This window comes from Candoia aspera, chromosome 1 (genome assembly GCF_035149785.1).
Source record: "Candoia aspera isolate rCanAsp1 chromosome 1, rCanAsp1.hap2, whole genome shotgun sequence".
Lineage (NCBI taxonomy): Eukaryota > Metazoa > Chordata > Lepidosauria > Squamata > Boidae > Candoia > Candoia aspera.
In genome coordinates this window covers 100,419,217-100,439,054 of record NC_086153.1, presented here as the reverse complement: position 1 = coordinate 100,439,054, position 19,838 = coordinate 100,419,217, and the positions used below count along the sequence as shown (strand labels likewise).

Here is a 19,838-nt window from a genome sequence, read left to right as displayed (position 1 = left end):
TTTTAAGAAGATAGCCTTATTCACATATTCATTTGTTTAAAATAAGGTTTTCTAAAACTCTAAGAAAATTAAAATTCTGATATATTTAAAATGTAATTTAAAATTACATTAAAACTGTAATTCTGATATATTTAATTTAGGATCTTCTAAAAATCCAACATTCATTATCCTATGTGTGGAATTTAATTTATGCCGGTCCTGTCTGGTAACACATACATTTTCCCCGACATGCACAGACAAAATAGAAAAAGTATATTACTATATTACCTAATATTCACTGAGGCAAACATTCCATAAATTCCCATTTCTCCTACAAAAATAATCATTAGATGCTGGAGAGAGAGGAAGCCAGGCTTCAGCTACATATAATTATAGTAGAAACGATGACTTAAAAAATAACCCCATTAACAGAGAACTTTTAAGTAATTTTCTATCCAACTTATATTAAACAAATGTACCAATGTATATTTTACTGTACTTCTAAATCCATTTCTCTAATTTCCCCTTATAGGTTTGTGCATGCTTTGGAAATGATTTGGAAAAAATGCTTTGGACCACATGTGAGCAGAATACTTTTGCCATTCATTAAAGGAGACTTCTTTTTTCAGGCTTCGTGATAAGGCTTATATACCCTTATATACCCTGACTTATACCCTTCACTTTTTTATATAATGTAATAACCTTTACTGCTAGGCAATATTCCCAGTATACTGTACACAATATACAAAAATAATTTAAACTGCATTCCACACAAGCTTCATGTTCTTCAGTGAAAAAAAAAAAAAAAACAGAAGCAAAATGAAAAAAAGCACTGGTCAAAGAAGAGATGGTGTTCTGCAAGCCAAGCAGTTTTGAGTTGACATGCAGAAGAAAAAGAAGAGAAGGCAACAGACACAAGCTTCTCTTTGATCTTTTCACTCAGTACATGTGCTTAGTAGTCCAATTATTTATGTGTGCAAGTACAACTTACTAACTACAGCCCTAGAACATTTAATGTATAAATAGAAAGGCACTAGAAAGACTCTCTATAAACAATCTGCTGTAGCATACTGAAACACTCATGTTTTGAGTGCTATGGAATGATTTTTTAGAAAACAATCTTGCCCAAGGTTTCTCAACCGGGGTTCCGGGGCACCCTAGGTTCCGCAAGAGGTCTCTAGGGGTTCCCTGGGAGATCACCATTTATTTAAAAAATTATTTCAAATTCAGGCAACTTCACATTAAAAAGGTAAGTTTCATTCTTTATTTTTAGTTTAAGAACACTGTAAATGCATATACAGAGGCCTACACATAAAACAAATATAGTAATTCGGTAACTTTGGCCTGTATTTGAGCCTAAATGTGCAGGGGTTCCCTGAGGCCTGAAAAGGATATCAAGTGTTCCTCTAGGGTCAAAATGTTGAGAAAGGCTGATCTATACCAACTACTAAGCTCTCAAGGTCTATATATGTTGTTCACCCCATCATTTTAAGCAGGGACTTTGGAATCTTTTCCAATTTGTATAGTCCCCAAATTCTCTTTATCCTGTTTACCCTAAATCTCAAGTTTCTAATCCTCTATATTGTCATTTTGGGAACAGTAGAATACAAAAATATGTATTTAATAAGTCTGTAGGAAGGTTGTAGTAATCAGAAAAAGGATGGAAATTTTGTCTGAAGTAGGATAGGTTTATTTGAGAATAAACATAATTTAGGATCTCACTGACGTCACCCCAAAATGATAAACATTAAAGAGTTTTTATAGTGATGTTACCTTCTCTTAGCAGCTCTTTTCCTGATAGCATAATTCTAAGCAAGAGGATGTGCGTATCTTACTATATTCTGTATGAGAGAACCATGTGACTATAAACAAAACTATTTAACAATTACACTGTATAAGCAATTGCTATTATTTGCTTCTTTCTAGAGCCGGGCCACAGAACTCCATGCTTATTTACAGAATGGCAGTTTACTTCTTCATCAGAGCCACTAGTGTCTCTTTTCTTTCAGTATTTTTCTCTCCTTTTACTCTCTCAACCGCTTCTCTCCTCATACACCTCTCCCCAAGTTCTCTTAACTTTCTGCTCAACCTCCCTTATAAGGAAGTATCCAGTTAACCATTTACTTGCTTTAGTAGAATGAAAGTAATCTATCGTTTTATCATAAACGTTTATGATAAAAGCAATTTTCCTTGCAATATTCAACATATTCAATATAACATTACAAATGCCAAGGGGGAAAAATGCCTTTGCAAACACAATAAATAGAACATAACAAATTATACAAACTCAGCAATTTATATAAATTAAATGTTATTTGCCTAAGAATCACATTTGCATAATCACTTCTGCTATTAACATAGTGTGCAGTTTCAGAGCAGAATTATGTAGCACTAGTAGTTGTTTCGTCTCTTCTTATTCTCAATCCATTAATACGTAATAGAAACAGAAATCTGAGCTACAGATGTTTCTTATTTCTACTTTGGCTCGTAAAAGCAATTCACTAGTTCATTCTTGCTATGATGGCTCACCTCTCCAGCTTCCTAAATACTGCACTCTTCACCCCAGTTTTTTTATTATTTGATTATCAATCAATCAATCAATCATTTGATTATTGCATGTGGGAAATTCTTTTAATTATTATTAAATAATAAATCAATGTAGCTTAAGAGAGAATCTTGGACAGAGAGTCCAAAAACCATAGCCCATTTTTCATTCAGGAGCAAAAGGCCTTCTAATTTCATCGTCACAATAAACTTGCTTTTTCCCAAGCTGTTTCCAGAACAGGTTACCAGGTCTAGCCTGTAAAAAATCAAGACAAGAAATATATGACAAGAATTAAGTTTTTCTTACGTTTTCTGCTGCCATCTAGTGATCCTCTGGATTTCTGCAGACCAGATTTGTAGCCCTAGAGCAACACTATAACTACGGATAGTCCTCAGGTCACAACCACTCATTCAGCAACTGCTCAAAGTTACGACGGGGCAAAAGTACGACTGATCCTAGAAGTTGCAGCTGTCACAGCATCCCCTCAAAGACTGAGATTCGGGCACTTGGCAACTAGCTCACAATTAAGACAGCTGCAGCATCCAGCGATCACATGATCACCATTTGCGACCTTCCCCGCCAGCTTCCCAGAAGCAAAGTCAAAGAGGGAAGCCAGAAGGAGGTTGCAAGTCACTCCCACTGCTTTTTCTCCTAAGGAGCAGGGGAATCTCATAATCCATAGTGTCTGCCTGCCCACTGGCACTCTGTAGCGCCCACCCGCAGCACCTGCCCATAATACCTGCCTGTAGTCTGTAGCATCCACCCGTGGCACCCATCCACAACTCTCACCAACCCGCTTGCCTGGGATGTGGTTTCAGAGGCGTAAGCATAAGCAAGCACTTCTGGCTTCCTGCCTCTTCCCATGTCACGGTCACATGAGGTCCTCACTTAACAATGGCAATGGGGATTGCCATCGCTAAGCAATGCAGTCATGTGATGTCGCGCTTTACAACCACATTGCTTAGCGACCGAAATTCTCATCCCGATTGCCATTGCAACCTGAGGACTACCTGCATTCTGCATAGAATGTTTTTTTTTACTGTTATGCCTTACAGCAGGGGTCCCCAACCCCTGGGCTGCGGACTGGTACCGATCCGTGGCCTGTTAGGAACTGGGCCGCACAGCAGGAGGTGAGCAGTGGGCGAGTGAGCGGATTTGCAGCCTGAGTATTTACAGCCTCTCCGCACTGCTCGCATCACTGCCTGAGCTCCGCCTCGTCTCAGAGAAAGCAAGCCCATTGGCTGCTATCTCCAAACAGCGCGAAGAAAAAAGAATAAAAGGTCAGGAAAAAGAGGAAGCTCTTGAATTATCCCAAAACCGTCCCCCTCCCTGTCCGTGAAAAAATTGTCTTCCACGAAACCGGTCTCTGGTGCCAAAAAGGTTGGGAACCGCTGCCTTACAGCAACTATCTAATACAGGTAGTCTTCACTTAACAACCATTCATTCAGTAACCATTCGAAATTACGACGGCGCTGAAAAAATGGGACATACGACCTGTGCCTGAAATTATGACTGTTGCAGCACCCCCAGAGTCACGTGATCAAAATTCAGGTGCTTGGCAGCCCGCCTGCACTTGCAACTGCAACTCCCCCACCCACCTATCTCCCGCCCATCTCTACCCTTTTGGAAGCCCTGCCTTGCAGGGTGGCAAGCAGACCTGGAACAGCACGGCTCTGGGGCTGCAGCCAGCTCCAGCCTCCCTAGCCCAGTGGTGCGAAGAGCCAGCCCAGCCGAATTGCATGAAGCTCTCCAAAGGCTCTGAGAAGACAGTGTAAGCTTTGGAAGACAGTACTTCAAAGGGAGCCACATGGAGGAAACATTCACTGAAGAAGCTGGGTCCAAAAAGGACTCAGCAAAGGAAGCCAGGCGCTTCTGCTTTGCCCACGGTGGCTGGGTGAAAAAGTCAAAAGATCGGTGCAGGGAACTGGGAGAGGAGGCAGCTGGATGAACGAATGCAGGCTGGGGAGGCCGGAGCTTGCTATGGTGGCTGGGCTTGGCTGGGCTGGCTCTTCACGTGGCTGGGCTGAGTTGGGCTGGCTCTTTGCGCAGGTCGGCTAGAGCTGACTGCAGCCCCAGAGTCGCACAGTTCCGGGTCTGCTTGCCACCCACAAGGCAGGGTGCAGGGTTTCCAAATAGGCAGAGATGAGGGGGAGATAGGTGGGTGGGGGGAGTTGAAGGCAGTGTTCAGGGCTGGGAGGGACCAAACCCAGAATTGCTTGGATTGGGGTGGGTGCTCAGGCTAACGACTGGTAAAATTCACTTAAAGACAGCAAGGAGAATTGCCAGGATTGCTGTTGCTAAGCGATGCCATCTCACTTTACAACCACATTGCTTAGCAATGGAAATTCTGGGCTCAATTACTGTCATTAAATGAGGATTACCTGTACTTTAAAAAACAGAGTGTGTAATAACACTAAGCATCCTGTATAAAACCAACAGAATGTAGAGCAAAAGGTCAGGCCTGAATGCAAAAAGATTCTGTATACAATAAAGCAAAGACGGAGAGTTCTTAGCACATAACCAGGTGATAAGACGCATGCTACCAAAACCTACAACTACTTTGAAACTCAGTGTTGTTAGTTGTATAAGAGATGGACTATCATTTTAAATGTTTTTTTAACGATCATATGTTTGCTGGTAGCTTTATAATATACCCATCACGACACATATTTAATATACCCAACATGACATACCTTACAGTTACAGCAAGAGGTTTCCACCTAGAAATCTAAAGAAGGAAGCAGGTTGCTTAATTGTTGAATATCCAGAGGCTTGAGACAGCTCTAACTGCATGGAGGCCTAGCTATCAACCCACAGCGTTTTACATCAGCACTGCTTCAATAAGAAATAGAGCTATGGCAAGGTAAGTTTCTTTGATATATAATAAACTGTATGAAATGGTGGGCGATGCTTGTTTTATTACTGTGTTTTAATTATGTTTTAGTAAAGATTTTGAGAGCGATGTGCAGCTATTCATGTCCAAAATGGAAAAGATGCTTCACAGGGGACACAGATGCACTCATTTCTCTCGTCAGCACCTCCTTAAATCAGCTGCACGTTTACCTGGGCTTGGCCATTAGCTGCAAGGTCCAAGGAAAACATGCATTTGGGTTACAAGGCACTGACAGGCTACATAAGGTCACTGCAACCTGACACCACCTCCTAATACCTTTTTAACTCACATATTTTTCTGAGATGACACCAGCTACTGTTCAAGCCTAGGAAAAAGTGGTTTCTTTACGACACTCCAAGAGGCGCAGCAAGAGCGACCACATCCCCTCTGAAGCCCTTTTCCAACTTGGATCCAAATAGCTGCGCATCTCTAGTTTTTAACTTGGCTTTGGTGGGCTGTTATGGTTTTACATTTATTACTCTTACCTTCCTTGAACATTTTTTGTAGTTTATATATTTTTACAGAAAGAGAGAGAATGCCTCTTCTTTTTCATTATTATTTCTGCACCACATTATTGCCAAAATTCACACTAAAGTAACAAGACCAGGACAAATGCATATGACCTAACCTTTCATGTATTATTAAGGAGCTGGAACAGGAAGAAGCCATTTTCCAGCAGCTATTACACTGTGCAGTAATGTATACATTAGAAAATAGGGAATTAAACTGACATTAGAGGTAAATTATTATATCATCTTCATGCAACCCATTAGTTTAATCATGAAAGAAAAGTTAAACCAAGAGAGGGTGAATTTATACACCCCTCTATTACAGTAAGACTATTATCTTGCTGGTATAGACATAAAAACAGCGATGGGAGGTATTTGAGGTGTCCCTTCACAATAAGTCCGTCCTTCTGATGACATGAACTCCGTTCATGGAAATGTAGGAAATGTAGTTCAAATTTAAACAACTACTACATCTAAGATACATCATTTCCAGCAGAAATCAAATTTGTAGTATGAATTGAAAGAGGATCCCGTTGCCAAGGAGACCTCAAAGAATTGAGTTATATTCTTAGAATATAACTAGTAGCCTTTTTCTCATCATCATATTAGCCAATCATGATAGCACACATACAGTTTTCCACTTACTAAAGACTACTTTGCACACTCCCCATTATTTACTAAAATATCAAATTATATGAGCCTTCTAATTCACAGAAATATGGAGCTTGGGAAGAAAAATAAAGGTAGAAATTAGCATGGGCAATCTTTTAGCTAATTTAGAATTCCTGCCAGATTTATTTGGCCAGTATCAACCACTGGTAGTCGAACAAGCTCGCAATTAGGACGGTCGCAGCATCCTGAGGTCACCATTTGCAACCTTCACTGCCAGCTCTCAACAAGCAAAGTCAGTGGGGAAGCTGGCAGGAGGTCTCAAATGGTGATCATGTGACATCGCGCCTAATGACTGTGCAGGTTTTGCTTAATGACAGCAACTGGAACTGTAAGAACTGCTGTTGTATATCAGCACAGTCACATGATGTTGCACTTTATGACTGCATCACTTAGCAACAAAGTTGCTGGTCCCAATTTCTGTCATTAAAGACTATCTGTATACTTCTTGTCATTAGACCATGGACCTCATACTGTAGTGTTGATTTCTTCTGGTGAAAAGGCAGGACCAATAAATTTCCTTTTTGTTCCCCAGGAGGGAAACCCCCTTTTCAGCCATGTTTCATGGCTGAACAATATATTCTTTATTAACTTTTTTTTTAACCAGTTCAATCATGTCCAATTCTTGGAGACTGCCTGGACAAGTCCCTGCAGTTTTCTTGGAAAGGTTTTTCGGAAGTGGTTTGCCATTGCCTTCTTCCTAGGGCTGAGAGAGAGTGACTGGCCCAAGGTCATCCAGCTGGCTTTGTGCCTAAGGTGGGACTAGAACTCACAATCTCCCAGTTTCTAGCCCAATGCCTTAACCACTACACCAGACTGGCTCTCCTTTATTAACTAAAACATTGCAAATTCCATATCACCACAAAGTTAAAGGCTTATGCCAATGTTTTCTTCTTCATCTTACTCAATAAAGAACTATCTCCCCTTTTGTTGAGTGGGCCTCTGGTATCCAGAGGCTTCATCATACTAAATCCGTTTGTTCTCGGGCATCAAATCAATGAAGCAAATACATTTTAACAAAGCAAATTTAACAGTTAAACAAAAATACCTCTTCTGGCATGCTTAGGAATTTGATACAGCACTCTCTGCAGCACTGCAATTAAATGCAGGGGCTCATGTATGTGGAAGGACTGGACCATGTAGCTGCAATGTAAATGTTCATACATGGAATTCCCACTCCTAAACCGTTCTATAGCAGTTCCCCTTACTGAATAGATGCATTTGTTTATGGATTTGTTTTTTGCTAACCGTGTATGCCAATGCAATACATTCCCTTACCCAGTGGCTAATAGTAAAGCATTAGAGCACTTGTTCTTGTCTTCTGGCTTATAAAACACAAATGGGCTGCTTGGGTATCTGGTCTCTAATACATCTAATTTTAAGCAACCAAAGTATGACCAGCTTGTGTCAGATAACATTCCCCAGACTGAAACAGATTTGGATAGAAATTAGGCAACATGATTTCTTGTGATCCCTGGAAGTGCAAAGAATGTATCCATTCATAAAACCACCTTATCTATGCAAAACACATATAAATCACCTCTTATTGATAGTACCAACAATTATTTCCAGGTGCAGAGTTGGAGCCAATCCAGGCCCAGGTATCGTAAGATTATATGTACAGGTGCCTCAATGTGTGCAAAAAAATCTCTGGCTCATCAGTATCAAACTGAAGAACTAAGATCTTCATGGATATTATAATGCTATCAGTGTGATTTGGGCTCTCATTTATTTTATTTTGCAACCCATCATCAATAACATTGGGATAGGTGGAAACATGTACAGCACTTTAAAGTGGGGAGGGGGATAGGGCAGAACTACAATGCCTCATTTGCTTCTGACTTTTACTCCTGGAACTAGAATAATTGTGGCATCTGTTGCTCATGTTTATACAAGTCAACTTGGAATACCCCCAGTTACTGAAATCTATTGGAAGATTTTTTCCAGTATGTATGTATGTATGTATGTATGTATGTATGTATGTACCTATCTATCTCTATATAAACAAACAAGAAAACATCACACACCCTTGTTTTACTTCAGGCTCAATGCTAACCATTGGTTAAGTATTCCATTCCCATCCATGCTTTATTTTCATCATATACCACACTTACCAAATTCACAACCAATTGTCATCTCTATACTCATCCAAAACATTCCATAATTCAGGTCTATTCATTTTATCATACCCTTTCTCTAAATCAACAAATATACTTTCTTACTAACTTTCATCGACTTCTCAGTGATTTGCTGAAGAAAAATCTGATCTATGCATACCCTGCATGGGATAAAATCACACTGCGCTTCCCAAATGTTGTCATCTCTTGTAACCATTTGATAAGAATTGTGCCAAACATCTTCCCAGGCATACCTAACAAACTAATCCCCAAACAAATCCAAAGTCCTGCACAGCCCAATCTGATATGCACATCCAATTTTCACTTATGCATCTACTGACTTCAAATCCATAGCCTTGGGGACAGAGCAACATGTGCAATTCCAGTATACCTTTCTAATCTAACAATTTCCCCAAGAGTTTAATTTCACTTCAAGTTAATAACAATACAATACTAGAACTGATTCTGTTAAGATGGCTCTTCCAAAATTTTATGAGGAAATGGCATTTTTTGCTAATTAGGTTACCAATAAACTAGCCTTAAATAATAAACAATAAACAATTTTTCTTAAAGAAACAACTATAGCATAAAGTCTTTCTCACATCTGTTCATATCATAGATTTTATAAGCACATATCAATGGATACCTCCTGTAGTTCCTGTCAGGTTCCTTTCCCTTATTTTAACTTGTTTCTACAAAATTGTTTGGGGCATAATACACAGCAAAGACTGAACTCAAGCATGTTCTTTTGCTTCCCAGACTGCTTCTGGATCTCATCCCATACGGGGGCCTAGGGATGTTAAAATGACAGGTGGCTGGAGCCCTTCATTTCCTTTTGAAATGTTCACTGCTATCAAGTAAGCAAAAATATGAAGCTTGGGATAAAGAGCACTATGAGAGAAGAGGTACTTCTTTTGTGTTGTTTTATATGATATCTGAAAATGCCTTTTCATTTTGAGTTTCTGCTTTTGAAGTGTATGCTTTTCCTGAAGGATAGTCTTTCATCTGGTTGTTTGGGGGTTGAGTAGAATCTGTTTTAACTACATCTTATAATTTATAATTTAATTCTTACTTAACTGATATTTTGTGACAAAATCATCCATAGAGCTCTGTTTTAAATTTACATATCTATACTTTAAAATTTTAATACATTAAATGTAAATCAATATATTAAATCAGTTTAATATATTAAATGTAAATCAATTTTATAAGTAAATCAACTTATGCTTGGCAATCTTAAATTGTGTCCCACAGAATATCAGTATTCCCCAAACAATCTGGTATTGTTTCATGAACACCTTCAAAAACCTGAAGATCTTACTACTTTTTCTTGCAACACCATTTGCATGAAAGTAGATTTTCTGGACTCAAAACAATCAAATCACAGTACTGAAATAGAATGAACATTACACTGATCCTATATTATTATTTATTGAAGGTCACTTGACAGATGAAATTGCAAGATCCTATGAAGATCTATAATCATTCAAAAAGAAATACTGAAGTAGGCTAAAGGTTATATTGTTTAACAAATTTCACTTCAAACCTGAAACATGCCATTATATGCAAGCTCATACATCCTTTGTTTTATAACTTATAAAATAACTTATAAAATAATTTTTAAGTTTCACTTCAAAATTCCTTTTTGAAGTCATGTGTGTTCCACAAAAGAAAAAAATGTGTGATGTTTTGTGACCTTAGGTTTGAAAAACCTTAATTTAGAACAAAAAAGGGTACTAACGAAGACTATTTGGAGATATAGAAAATTTACCTCCATAATACCTACCCAGCCCAGCCAATCTCCATGACTGCTTGGTATGAAATAAACTGCAGATCTATACATTATAAGAATGCTACAATGAGGAAGAGTGCTGTTATCACTGTTGCCTATAAGGAACATATTTTTATTACACTACATATAATCTATCTTAGCTTAAAACAGACAACAAATTCAAATACCTTCATTACTACAGTCTTCTGATACCTTCTGAAGAACAGTCACTATTACTCCCATTTTACAACTGGGAACCTGAAGCTGCAAGATAGTGATTCTCTTAGGGCCACCATGCTCAGCCATAGACTTAACAGGGAACTGAACCCCAAACTCCAGGGTTCTGAAACAAAAATAACATTAAAATGTGATAATCTCTTGTTTGCTACAAACGTGAATAATGTTTTCTATTGGCTTAAAACACAACAATTTTAAAAAAGAAATGTTCTCATTTCAGTACTTTTTGCAACATTCAACCAAAGAGTTACATGAATAACATAACTATTATTCACAAAAGCTAATCATTTGTGTTTTTCTTAGCTTGACTTTTAAATGGAAAAGTCAAACCAGTTCTGGCAACACAATTTACTATACAGCAATCATTACTGAGTCCTCAAACTAAGCAAAAAAATTAGTTTGAGAGTAATTGAACAAGAAGTGAATATCCTTCCAAAACGACAGTATATATTTACAGACATGGCAATATATATATATATGTTAATCAAATCTGTCCATTTCATTTCAGTTTCACTTAATTTCTTATTTTCTAAGTTTCAGCCATTTCTAATCAATTTACAAAGTCATCTAACATGAAAATATATATTCATTGTTATAAAATTTTCTCTCCAAATGTACACTTTATATGCTTTTTCCAGTTGCAGCCACACTTTTGGAAAGCATTTTCCACTGGAGCGTTTCTCTGCATACTTTCCCCTAATATATAAATTTCCCTCATAAACAAGTATTATTTTTTTGAATTGGAAAAATATACTGCAAATGTCTAAAAAATATGGACTTGCAGACTATTTTCATTACTGTTAAAAGAACCAAGAGGATAAATCAGTCAGGATATGAAAATCACTTAGAACAAGCAAAACAGTTTAAGGTCTTTTTCTGAATTTCTTTCAGTCCCAATCTAAAATGGGACCAAAAGTTTTTGCTGACTTAATACAGCCAATACGACCATTCTGGGGCTACCTTTAATTCTGTGCTATTTGATCCATGGAATTATACTGATGTCAAAGTCAGTGATAGTCCACTTCCAAGAACCAATAAATTCTAGTACATTACTTCACACCAAATCAGTACCATCTGAAATACAGTTTTCACTGTTATTACAGTCATTTTTAAATCTACAAATCAATCCTCCATAAAAGGAGACAACAAACTGGAAAGACAGCTTGTGAAAATACACAAGTATTAAAAGCCTATATGCAATTATGTGGAAGGAAATCACGGAATTTAAGCTCCTCTACTAAAGAAGAAAAGGTTGCCAGAAAAAATTAGGAGTTGGTTGAACACAGAATATTAGCCTTTTATAAAAGTGCCAAAAGTGCTATTGAAGCTTTTATGAGCATCGTTTGGAGTAAAGGACACCACTGGAATGAAAATGTAAGCTCGTACATGTTTGACTCCTGAACCTCAGGTTACAAACCAAAGATAGGATTCTAAAGTTATGTGGAAGACTGAACAGTTGACACTAGACACAAGTGCAGAAGCAGCCCTCCTCCTATTATAGACTACCAGTAACAAATGGTTTTTTCTTCAACAATGGCTATAAGACATCTGCTCCCCTACACAAACAAATAAATGGATTCCCAAGCAATTAAAAGGTATTTCTCATCAGCTTAAACTGGCTTGCTAGCATTCACAGAAAGGATACAAAGGAGAAGCATTTTGAATGATATAGATTGTGTTTAACAAATAAGCTACTTAAATCATGTCCAATCTGTTAGGATTTGAAGCTAATACTAGCTCCCAGGGCCAAATCATGACTGCAACATGTAACTGAGAAGACTGCAGTCTTTGTTATTCAACACTGCATAATGAATGGACCTTTCATTCATTACTGATTCATAACAATACTGTTTTTATTTTACAACACTTTACAAGATTTGTTGTTTTGTTGTTTATAATCTCTGTTTTATTTAATTCTTATATCCAAATGTTGGAAAAATAGTGACCTTGGATATCTCTTCAACTTCTCCTTACTGAAGGTAAATGAAGATGAAAAAAGTAATGGAAATCACAACTGAACATTAACATTTGTTAAATATGAGCTGATTTCTTGTTCCCTCCTTTTTGATCAGTCCTTAGAAAGATTATGTTCCGTGTTAGACTATCTGTTTTGAGGTTTACTTTCTTCTTTGCTTGTACATTATGCAATTTTGCACCCACGTTCCAGGTTTTGTTTCTGCCAAACTGTGGCAAATCTGAAACAGTTTAGCAGAACAGGTTCAAAACTAGACATATTTTGTGCACTCCCCTGCTGCACTGTAATCTAAATCTAATACTACGTGCTCTAACAATACCAGTTCTACTATAAAGCAAGCATCAAAAACATACCATTAATTTCTGTTCTTGCAAGGACACACCAGCATTCTTACAAGCCAGCATCCCCACTGCATTCTTATCTGCATGGTATCCTCATCCCCCCACCCATTCCACCCCCCAAAAAGAAAGAGGGCTATAGTTTTACTATCCAGGTATCTTCATCTATAAAGTACATATTCAGCAGTTTTATGTTTTAAATAGTCATCCAATGCATGAAACCCCACAAAGCTCATAATAGATTGTGAACTCACCATACTATTGAAATTTACATTATGACATTGTCAGTGAGGTTGTCACTTTCATTACAAACTACCTGTTGTTAAGATGTATTAAAAATGTTATTGTTCAAGAACCAGCACTTACTACATATTATTAAGTTAAAAGACTCAAGCTTATTATTTCAGTAGGAAACAGTGACTGACAAAAATGATAACATTTCTGGGAAATTTTGTACCAAGGATATCTATTGATGGCTAGCAGCTGTACTTAAAACCATAGCACTTTGCATGTTGGAAAAAAGGCATGTCCCTCATCCCAATTCTTCCATATATTATGGCAGACCGGCTCACAGGAAGATTACCAAACTGTTTTCTTTCTTCTTCCCCCCCCCCCCCGCAAAAGGAAGCCTTTTAAAATCAATCATATATATTGCCTTCTATGAACAATGACTAACTCAAATACCTCATTACTTGGATGGTAAAAAGTGCATTGCCTTCACTACAGGAATGGATAGCAAATTTATAATTTCTGCAGAAGATCTGAATTATGAAAACTATGAAGGATGACAAAAATAATTTCACTGTTTACGGTACAGTACTGTATTTCTCATTTCAGGCACAAATGACCAGGCTCAAATTATATTTCGGACACCTTATGCAAAGACCCAGCTCTCTAGAGAAGGCCCTTGTGCTCAGAAAGGTGGAAGGAAAGAGAAGAGGTGGATGACCAGCATTAAGGTGAATAGACTCAGTTAAGTGGAGCTAAGTGCACCATTGGAAGACCTGAAGGACCAAGTAAGGGATAGATTGTGTGGAGAAAATCTATGCGCTCACTAACAATCGACACCAACTGGATGGCATATAATGTATCAAAAATCAATGGTAGTATATTACTGGAAGTGCTTTTCCTAATAAGGCAGGTTAGAAATATTTTAAATAAATTAATTACATGCATACATTTCCCCCCACAAACGTATGTGTTCATTATTTTCTATTCTTTCCCATGCTTAAGTTATGCAGCAAGCTTTTTCATGGGTTATCATGTTTCTCCTCATTCAAGTTAAAGGCTTTTTAATAAACTACTTCAGATTAAAAACATTGTATTATTCATATTTTGGAAAATGCCGTTAAGCCACATTATGTGGAATAAAACATATGCCAATAAACATAGTTCTCCACCATATGAAATCTGCCCATTCTGAAACAAGCCTCATTGTATGCATACTTTCCTGAAAACTATTTCAGTCTCTATTGGGACTGTAATATTAACCAAGAAGTTTAAATTAGTATATGGCAAATCAAATGCAAAAATAGCCTCATTAAAAACAATCATGTTATTTACAAGCTACATGTTATCTGTTATATTCCTTCTCTGTACTCAAATAGCACAGAGTAGGAGTCTTTGGCTTCTAGAGAAAAGAAATAATTAAGGATTTTTAAAATAGCACAAGCAGAGAGCGGTTGTGTCATTCATGGCTACTGATGTCATAAGTAACCTGATAGTCATGCACCTCACACTAGTCAGTAACCATATCAGCACTGCATGTTTAGTTGGGTAAAAGGAATATATTCTGAAAATTTCAAATGCTAGGAAAGCAACAAAAGCAATTTCATCTTGAAAAGAGACATGGGAATTTTGTTCAACACTTTTTTTATCATGTGAAAAAAAAATCATCTGAATCTGGAATGAATTGTGTAATGCTTCATACAGCCAATTCACATTTCTTCATGGAGGATGGTCACACAAGTGACATCTCTGAACAGTGAGATGTAAAATATAATGAAATAAAAATTGACTATTCAGGCCCAGAAGGAGCAAATTATCAATCACTCTTCACGACTATCTCTTCCACAAGAGTTCAGAAATTTTCTTCAAAAGTAATATAGGATCCCAATGAAAAATTTAGCCAAAGTAGAAATTCAGAAAAGTATGCTACCATACCTCATGACTTTTTAATATTTGGATAATATATACCTCTGCCTAGATTACCAGAGCAAGTCAGTTATAAAGACCTTTAACAAACACAATGAGCAGAGGATCAATGCTCTCTATAAATACTTCTCCTGGAGAAGACAGCACTTCATAAATACTTTTATTTCAATCAACAGCCTGCAAGTAGAATCTGTGCTTAGGCAGATCATCATTTGTTGAATCAAGACTACCAATTAAGCAATCTCCAAACAGAATAATTAAAACAATTAGGAATGACATTTCTGTTTAGGTATGGTCAACATTTTAACAGGCTTTGGAGTGGGTGGCCATACTAAATTTAATTAATAATAATACATAACATTTTTCTTTAAGTACTTTTTACAGTCTTTGGTTCTCAAAAATGTTTCTGAATCACAGAATAATGTAAAGAATTCCCACTGGTAAGAATCATTATGCCATCATAGTTAAACTAATCTGATTGGTTGAAGCACTGTAACAAAACAGTAATTTGCACCAATCAAAGAGTAACCCCAAATAGTCAGTAATGATACACTCAGCAAGTGGCTTCTTAATATCTCAGCAAACAGAATTATTGCCTACATGGATAGTATAGATTTTAGCAAATATAAAACTGAATACTACAGCACACACATTTCTAGCTTTTACAGTAAAAACATTACTTTCTGTTAATTTTCCACTATCATTATTAATTTCAATCAATATTTTATTTCTCATTTCAGTATTTTTAAGTAAAATTGACAGACAAGCAATGTTGAAGTAATATAATACTGGGAGAAGCTGTGCATTTTTATAACACCTATGCATTTTTAATAACCTATTTTGTAGAGGAATAATAACTATTATACTTGATCTAATCTTTAATTTCCTATAACTATGTCTCATTAAAACTACATAAAATGTGAACATCATTAAAATATTTATAACATAGTACTGTATTATTATCTAGTCTATACACTTGATTCTCTCAACATGTTGCCAATTGTCAGACATGACTAGATTTGAAGAACAGCAAGTTGATCACAGATGCTAAAGTCCTATGTTTTTGTGCTATATGCTGTGGCTTTGGTTTTCCTGTTTTCAATCAATATATTTGGATCCAACATTTCTAAAATGCAAAACACTAACAGACTTTCCTTTAATGTGTAATTTTTCCCTATAGTATAAACGTAGTATTAAGTGACATAAACCACAAGAAATCAATTATTTTAAAACTACTATACCTGGCAAATTATTTATTTACTTATGAATATTATTTTTTTGAAAAATTTGTAAGCCACGTTCCTAAGTAAACCTTTTCAAATTTGTGAAGAACATTAAATTCACAAAAATATATTCAAACAATTATAAGAAATCAAATAAAAATGAAATCAGATATATTATATGCAAAAATACATTCCTAACTCAATTAAAGGCCAAGGTGAATAGGTGAATCTTCAGAGTCCATCCAATAACAATGGGGCCTGGTAAAGGTCAAATGAATAGAGTTCTTCAAGTAGATGGGGTCAGGTTGACTTGGGGAGGCTTGCGTAGTGCAGAGAAATTATAATGAATCCTAAAAAGCATATGTTTTTCACTTTAGAATGAGGTAATACACAGAATTACATAGGGAAGTATGGCATTTGTACCCAACTGTTTCTTGATACAGAAAATCACGATGTCCTTGACCCAAAGGCTAAAATAGGTACAACAATATATCCTAGTGCAGCAGTTTTCAACCTTTTTTATGTTAAGTGCCTCAATCGCTCTGTCAAAGGTATTGGGTTCCACCATTATAGTGGCAAGAGCCCACTTTTCCCAATATTTACCAATACACGTTTACAGTAAAAGATTTGATTACACTTCTAACGATTTACTATGGTTTCCATCTAGACTACTTCTGAGTCCCAGCTATGACACATGAACTACCAGTGGAGAACAGCTGCTCTGGTGAACTGACAAGGAAAGCAGCCTAAAGGGTTATTTAAATATACTGTTGCATACAAATGCAAATTTTGCATTTCATTTTTAGGATTGTGATTCTTTTGTAACCCAAATGTAAATTAGTACATCCCTAAATAAAACAAATTCAATTGTTGCAGCGTAAGGGACTCTGCTTATCAATTAAGATATGAGAAAATAAATGGGGATAGTAAACATTTAAATCGGTATGAGGTTTAATAACTGTTCTCTAGAACAGCTGACAGTTTCAAGCAACACATTCTATTCCTAAAAAGTACAGAACAGAACAGAACAGTAATTCATACCAAAAGAATTACCAAAGAATGGTAATTCATTCTAAAAGCTATGCAGCAAAGTACAGCTTGTTCCCAGGCAGTGCAAACTAACTGTTCCATATCAGTATAAATTTAGGGCCTCACAGTGAAAACAAAGCTTTTTTTTTATAATCAGTGCAATATTCAGCACAATGCTATCTTGGGTGGTTTAATGAGACAGATTACTTGTCTATTTTGTTAACTGAGATACTGATGTGTGAACTGGGCAGAACATACCGAGTATCTGTCCAAACGCTACAACTGTATTACCTCATGAGGGGTATCACTCTGAAGTCCCAGAGCAGGGATGCATTCTTGTTTAAGAACAGGGGGCTTCAAAATAAAGTCCCACTCCCGAGTTAGTCCTACTTCCTAGAAGCAGGGACGCGCATCTCTGTACTGTATGGAAGCTAAGCACCAGGAGTGAAGCATACTTCATTTATTCCTTTTAACGTCAGCCATGTGCCAAACCCTCCCTTGGCCCCAAACTCAGCTTCGGAGCTTCCGAAAAGAAAGCAGAGAATTTTAGGAGGAGGCTGGTGTTTGGTGGTGGCTGTCATTTCTCAAACCAACCCCTGCTCCCCAGTCCCAGATTTGAAGAGGATTGTGGAGAAAACTCTAAATATAGCCCCGAACGACTTGTACTGCTTTACAGCGTCAATGGCTCCCCTCCGTCCGTCCCTCCCTTCCTTCCTTCCTCCCCACCCGGGCTGGCTGCAATCCGCACGGCCGCGCAGATTCGTTGCATCGACCGTGTGCCTACGCGTCTCTCCCGGCAACAACTCTCACTTCGCCCCGCTCCTTCTCCAAATTCCCAAGACAGATGGCGGCGTGCGTTAACGAACCCCTTTCAACGTCCTGGAAAACACGGGAAGGAACCAGCGAGGCAGTCTAAGGAGGGACATGGTCAAAACGGGGGCAGCGGGAGCGAGAGAGCGAGCGAGCAGCCCAGTATCCGGAGTGGCCGACAGTGAGGCGAGTCCTCTTCCCAAACCCAGTTCAGGGTTGCGCTCCCACGTTTGCCCCACCACCACGCGCAACGGCGGCCAGGCACCGAGCGGGACAAACTGCCGCCCGCAGAGATGCCATGACCTGCCCTGCCGTGCCACGCATAAATTGGCCCGTTTCCCTCGCCATACCTATTCGGTAGTCCCCGTTTTGCCCGATCTCGGAAAGGAGCCTCCCCCACATGGTGCTGGTACCGCCTCCGCTGCCGAGGGGAAACCGAGGGGCGACGGCGAGGCGGAGCGGCCCCCCGCGCGACGCCGGAGGACGCGGCCTGGACGAGGGAGAAGGAGGTCGGTCACTGCTGGGCGTTTGCTCCTCCTGCGGCCGTAGCTGCCTTTCGCGCTTTGCAGCCCGCCTTCGGCCTGAGGCAAGCTGCGGCCATGGTTGCTTGCTCCGGGGCGGCTGCAGCAGCAGCAGCTGCAGCAGCGGCAAGGACAAGACTCCCTTTATTTCGCTGCCGCTGCCCTCACTGCAGCGACGCTTCTCTGCTTTTCTCTTCCTCCGCCTCCTGCTGCTTCGTGCCGGGCGGGGACAGAGGCGGGAACTCAGCAGATGCTGCTGCTCCTCTGAAGAGGAAGGAGAGGGAGCTGAGACCGAGACAGAGAGCGGGATGCGCAGAGAGGGGGCGGCGTGGCAAGCTCTGCACACTGCCTCTGCCCGCGAGCGGCATGGGGGTAACTAGAGAAACGAGGGAAGAAAAGGAGGGGTGCTGTTGCAAAGTATTAGGGCCCGCTTGGAATCCTGACTTGGAGAAGAAAACAGACCGAAAGCGCCTCTGACCACGTGCAGAGTGGCCCAAAGCCATTTGTCCCATTCCAGCATTGGGGAGAGAAAAACACTGAAATATGCGCGTTAGCGCCTCTTCCTTAAAAACAAACAATTGCTAGGGAGACTTTTGGTAATAACTCTCCACCACATGAACAATTTATAAATAATGGACTGCTACTGAGACAAGGAGCCTCTGTGGATGCTTTTTGTGTGTTAAGGGAGCCTTGTAAAATGCTAATTATTTAGGGGTTGGCGGGGTTGCCATTCAATGGTGTCTGATACTCAGCGACTGCCTGGACCTAGTCCCTGCAGTTTTCTTGGCAAGATTTCAGAAGTGGTTTGCCATTGCCTCTTTCCTAGGGCTGAGAGAGAGTGACTGGCCCAAGGTCACCTAGCCTGCTTTCATACCTAAGGTGGAACTAGAGCTCAGCCTGGTTTCTAGCCCATTGCCTTAACCACTAGACCAAACCGATTCCCAGTTATTTAGTTAGGCAAGTTTAATCATGTTAGAACAACCCCCCCCAGAAGGTGGGGGGATAATATACTACAGTATTTCATTCAGTTAGATTCCTCCAAGTACCCTATCTGCCTGATACTCTCAA

General features: G+C 38.8%; 1 protein-coding gene across 1 annotated transcript in view; it reads right to left on the bottom strand.

Moving 5' to 3' along the window:
- CEP85L (centrosomal protein 85 like) overlaps nucleotides 1-18,958 on the bottom strand; it is a 109,671-nt gene extending 90,713 nt beyond the window's left edge. Inside the window, exon 1 of the mRNA XM_063310693.1 lies at nucleotides 18,600-18,958. Within this exon, the coding sequence (XP_063166763.1) occupies nucleotides 18,600-18,651 (52 nt within the window). The 5' untranslated portion in view covers nucleotides 18,652-18,958. The remainder of the gene's footprint in view (nucleotides 1-18,599) is intronic.
- Between the last annotated feature and the right edge of the window lie 880 nt (nucleotides 18,959-19,838).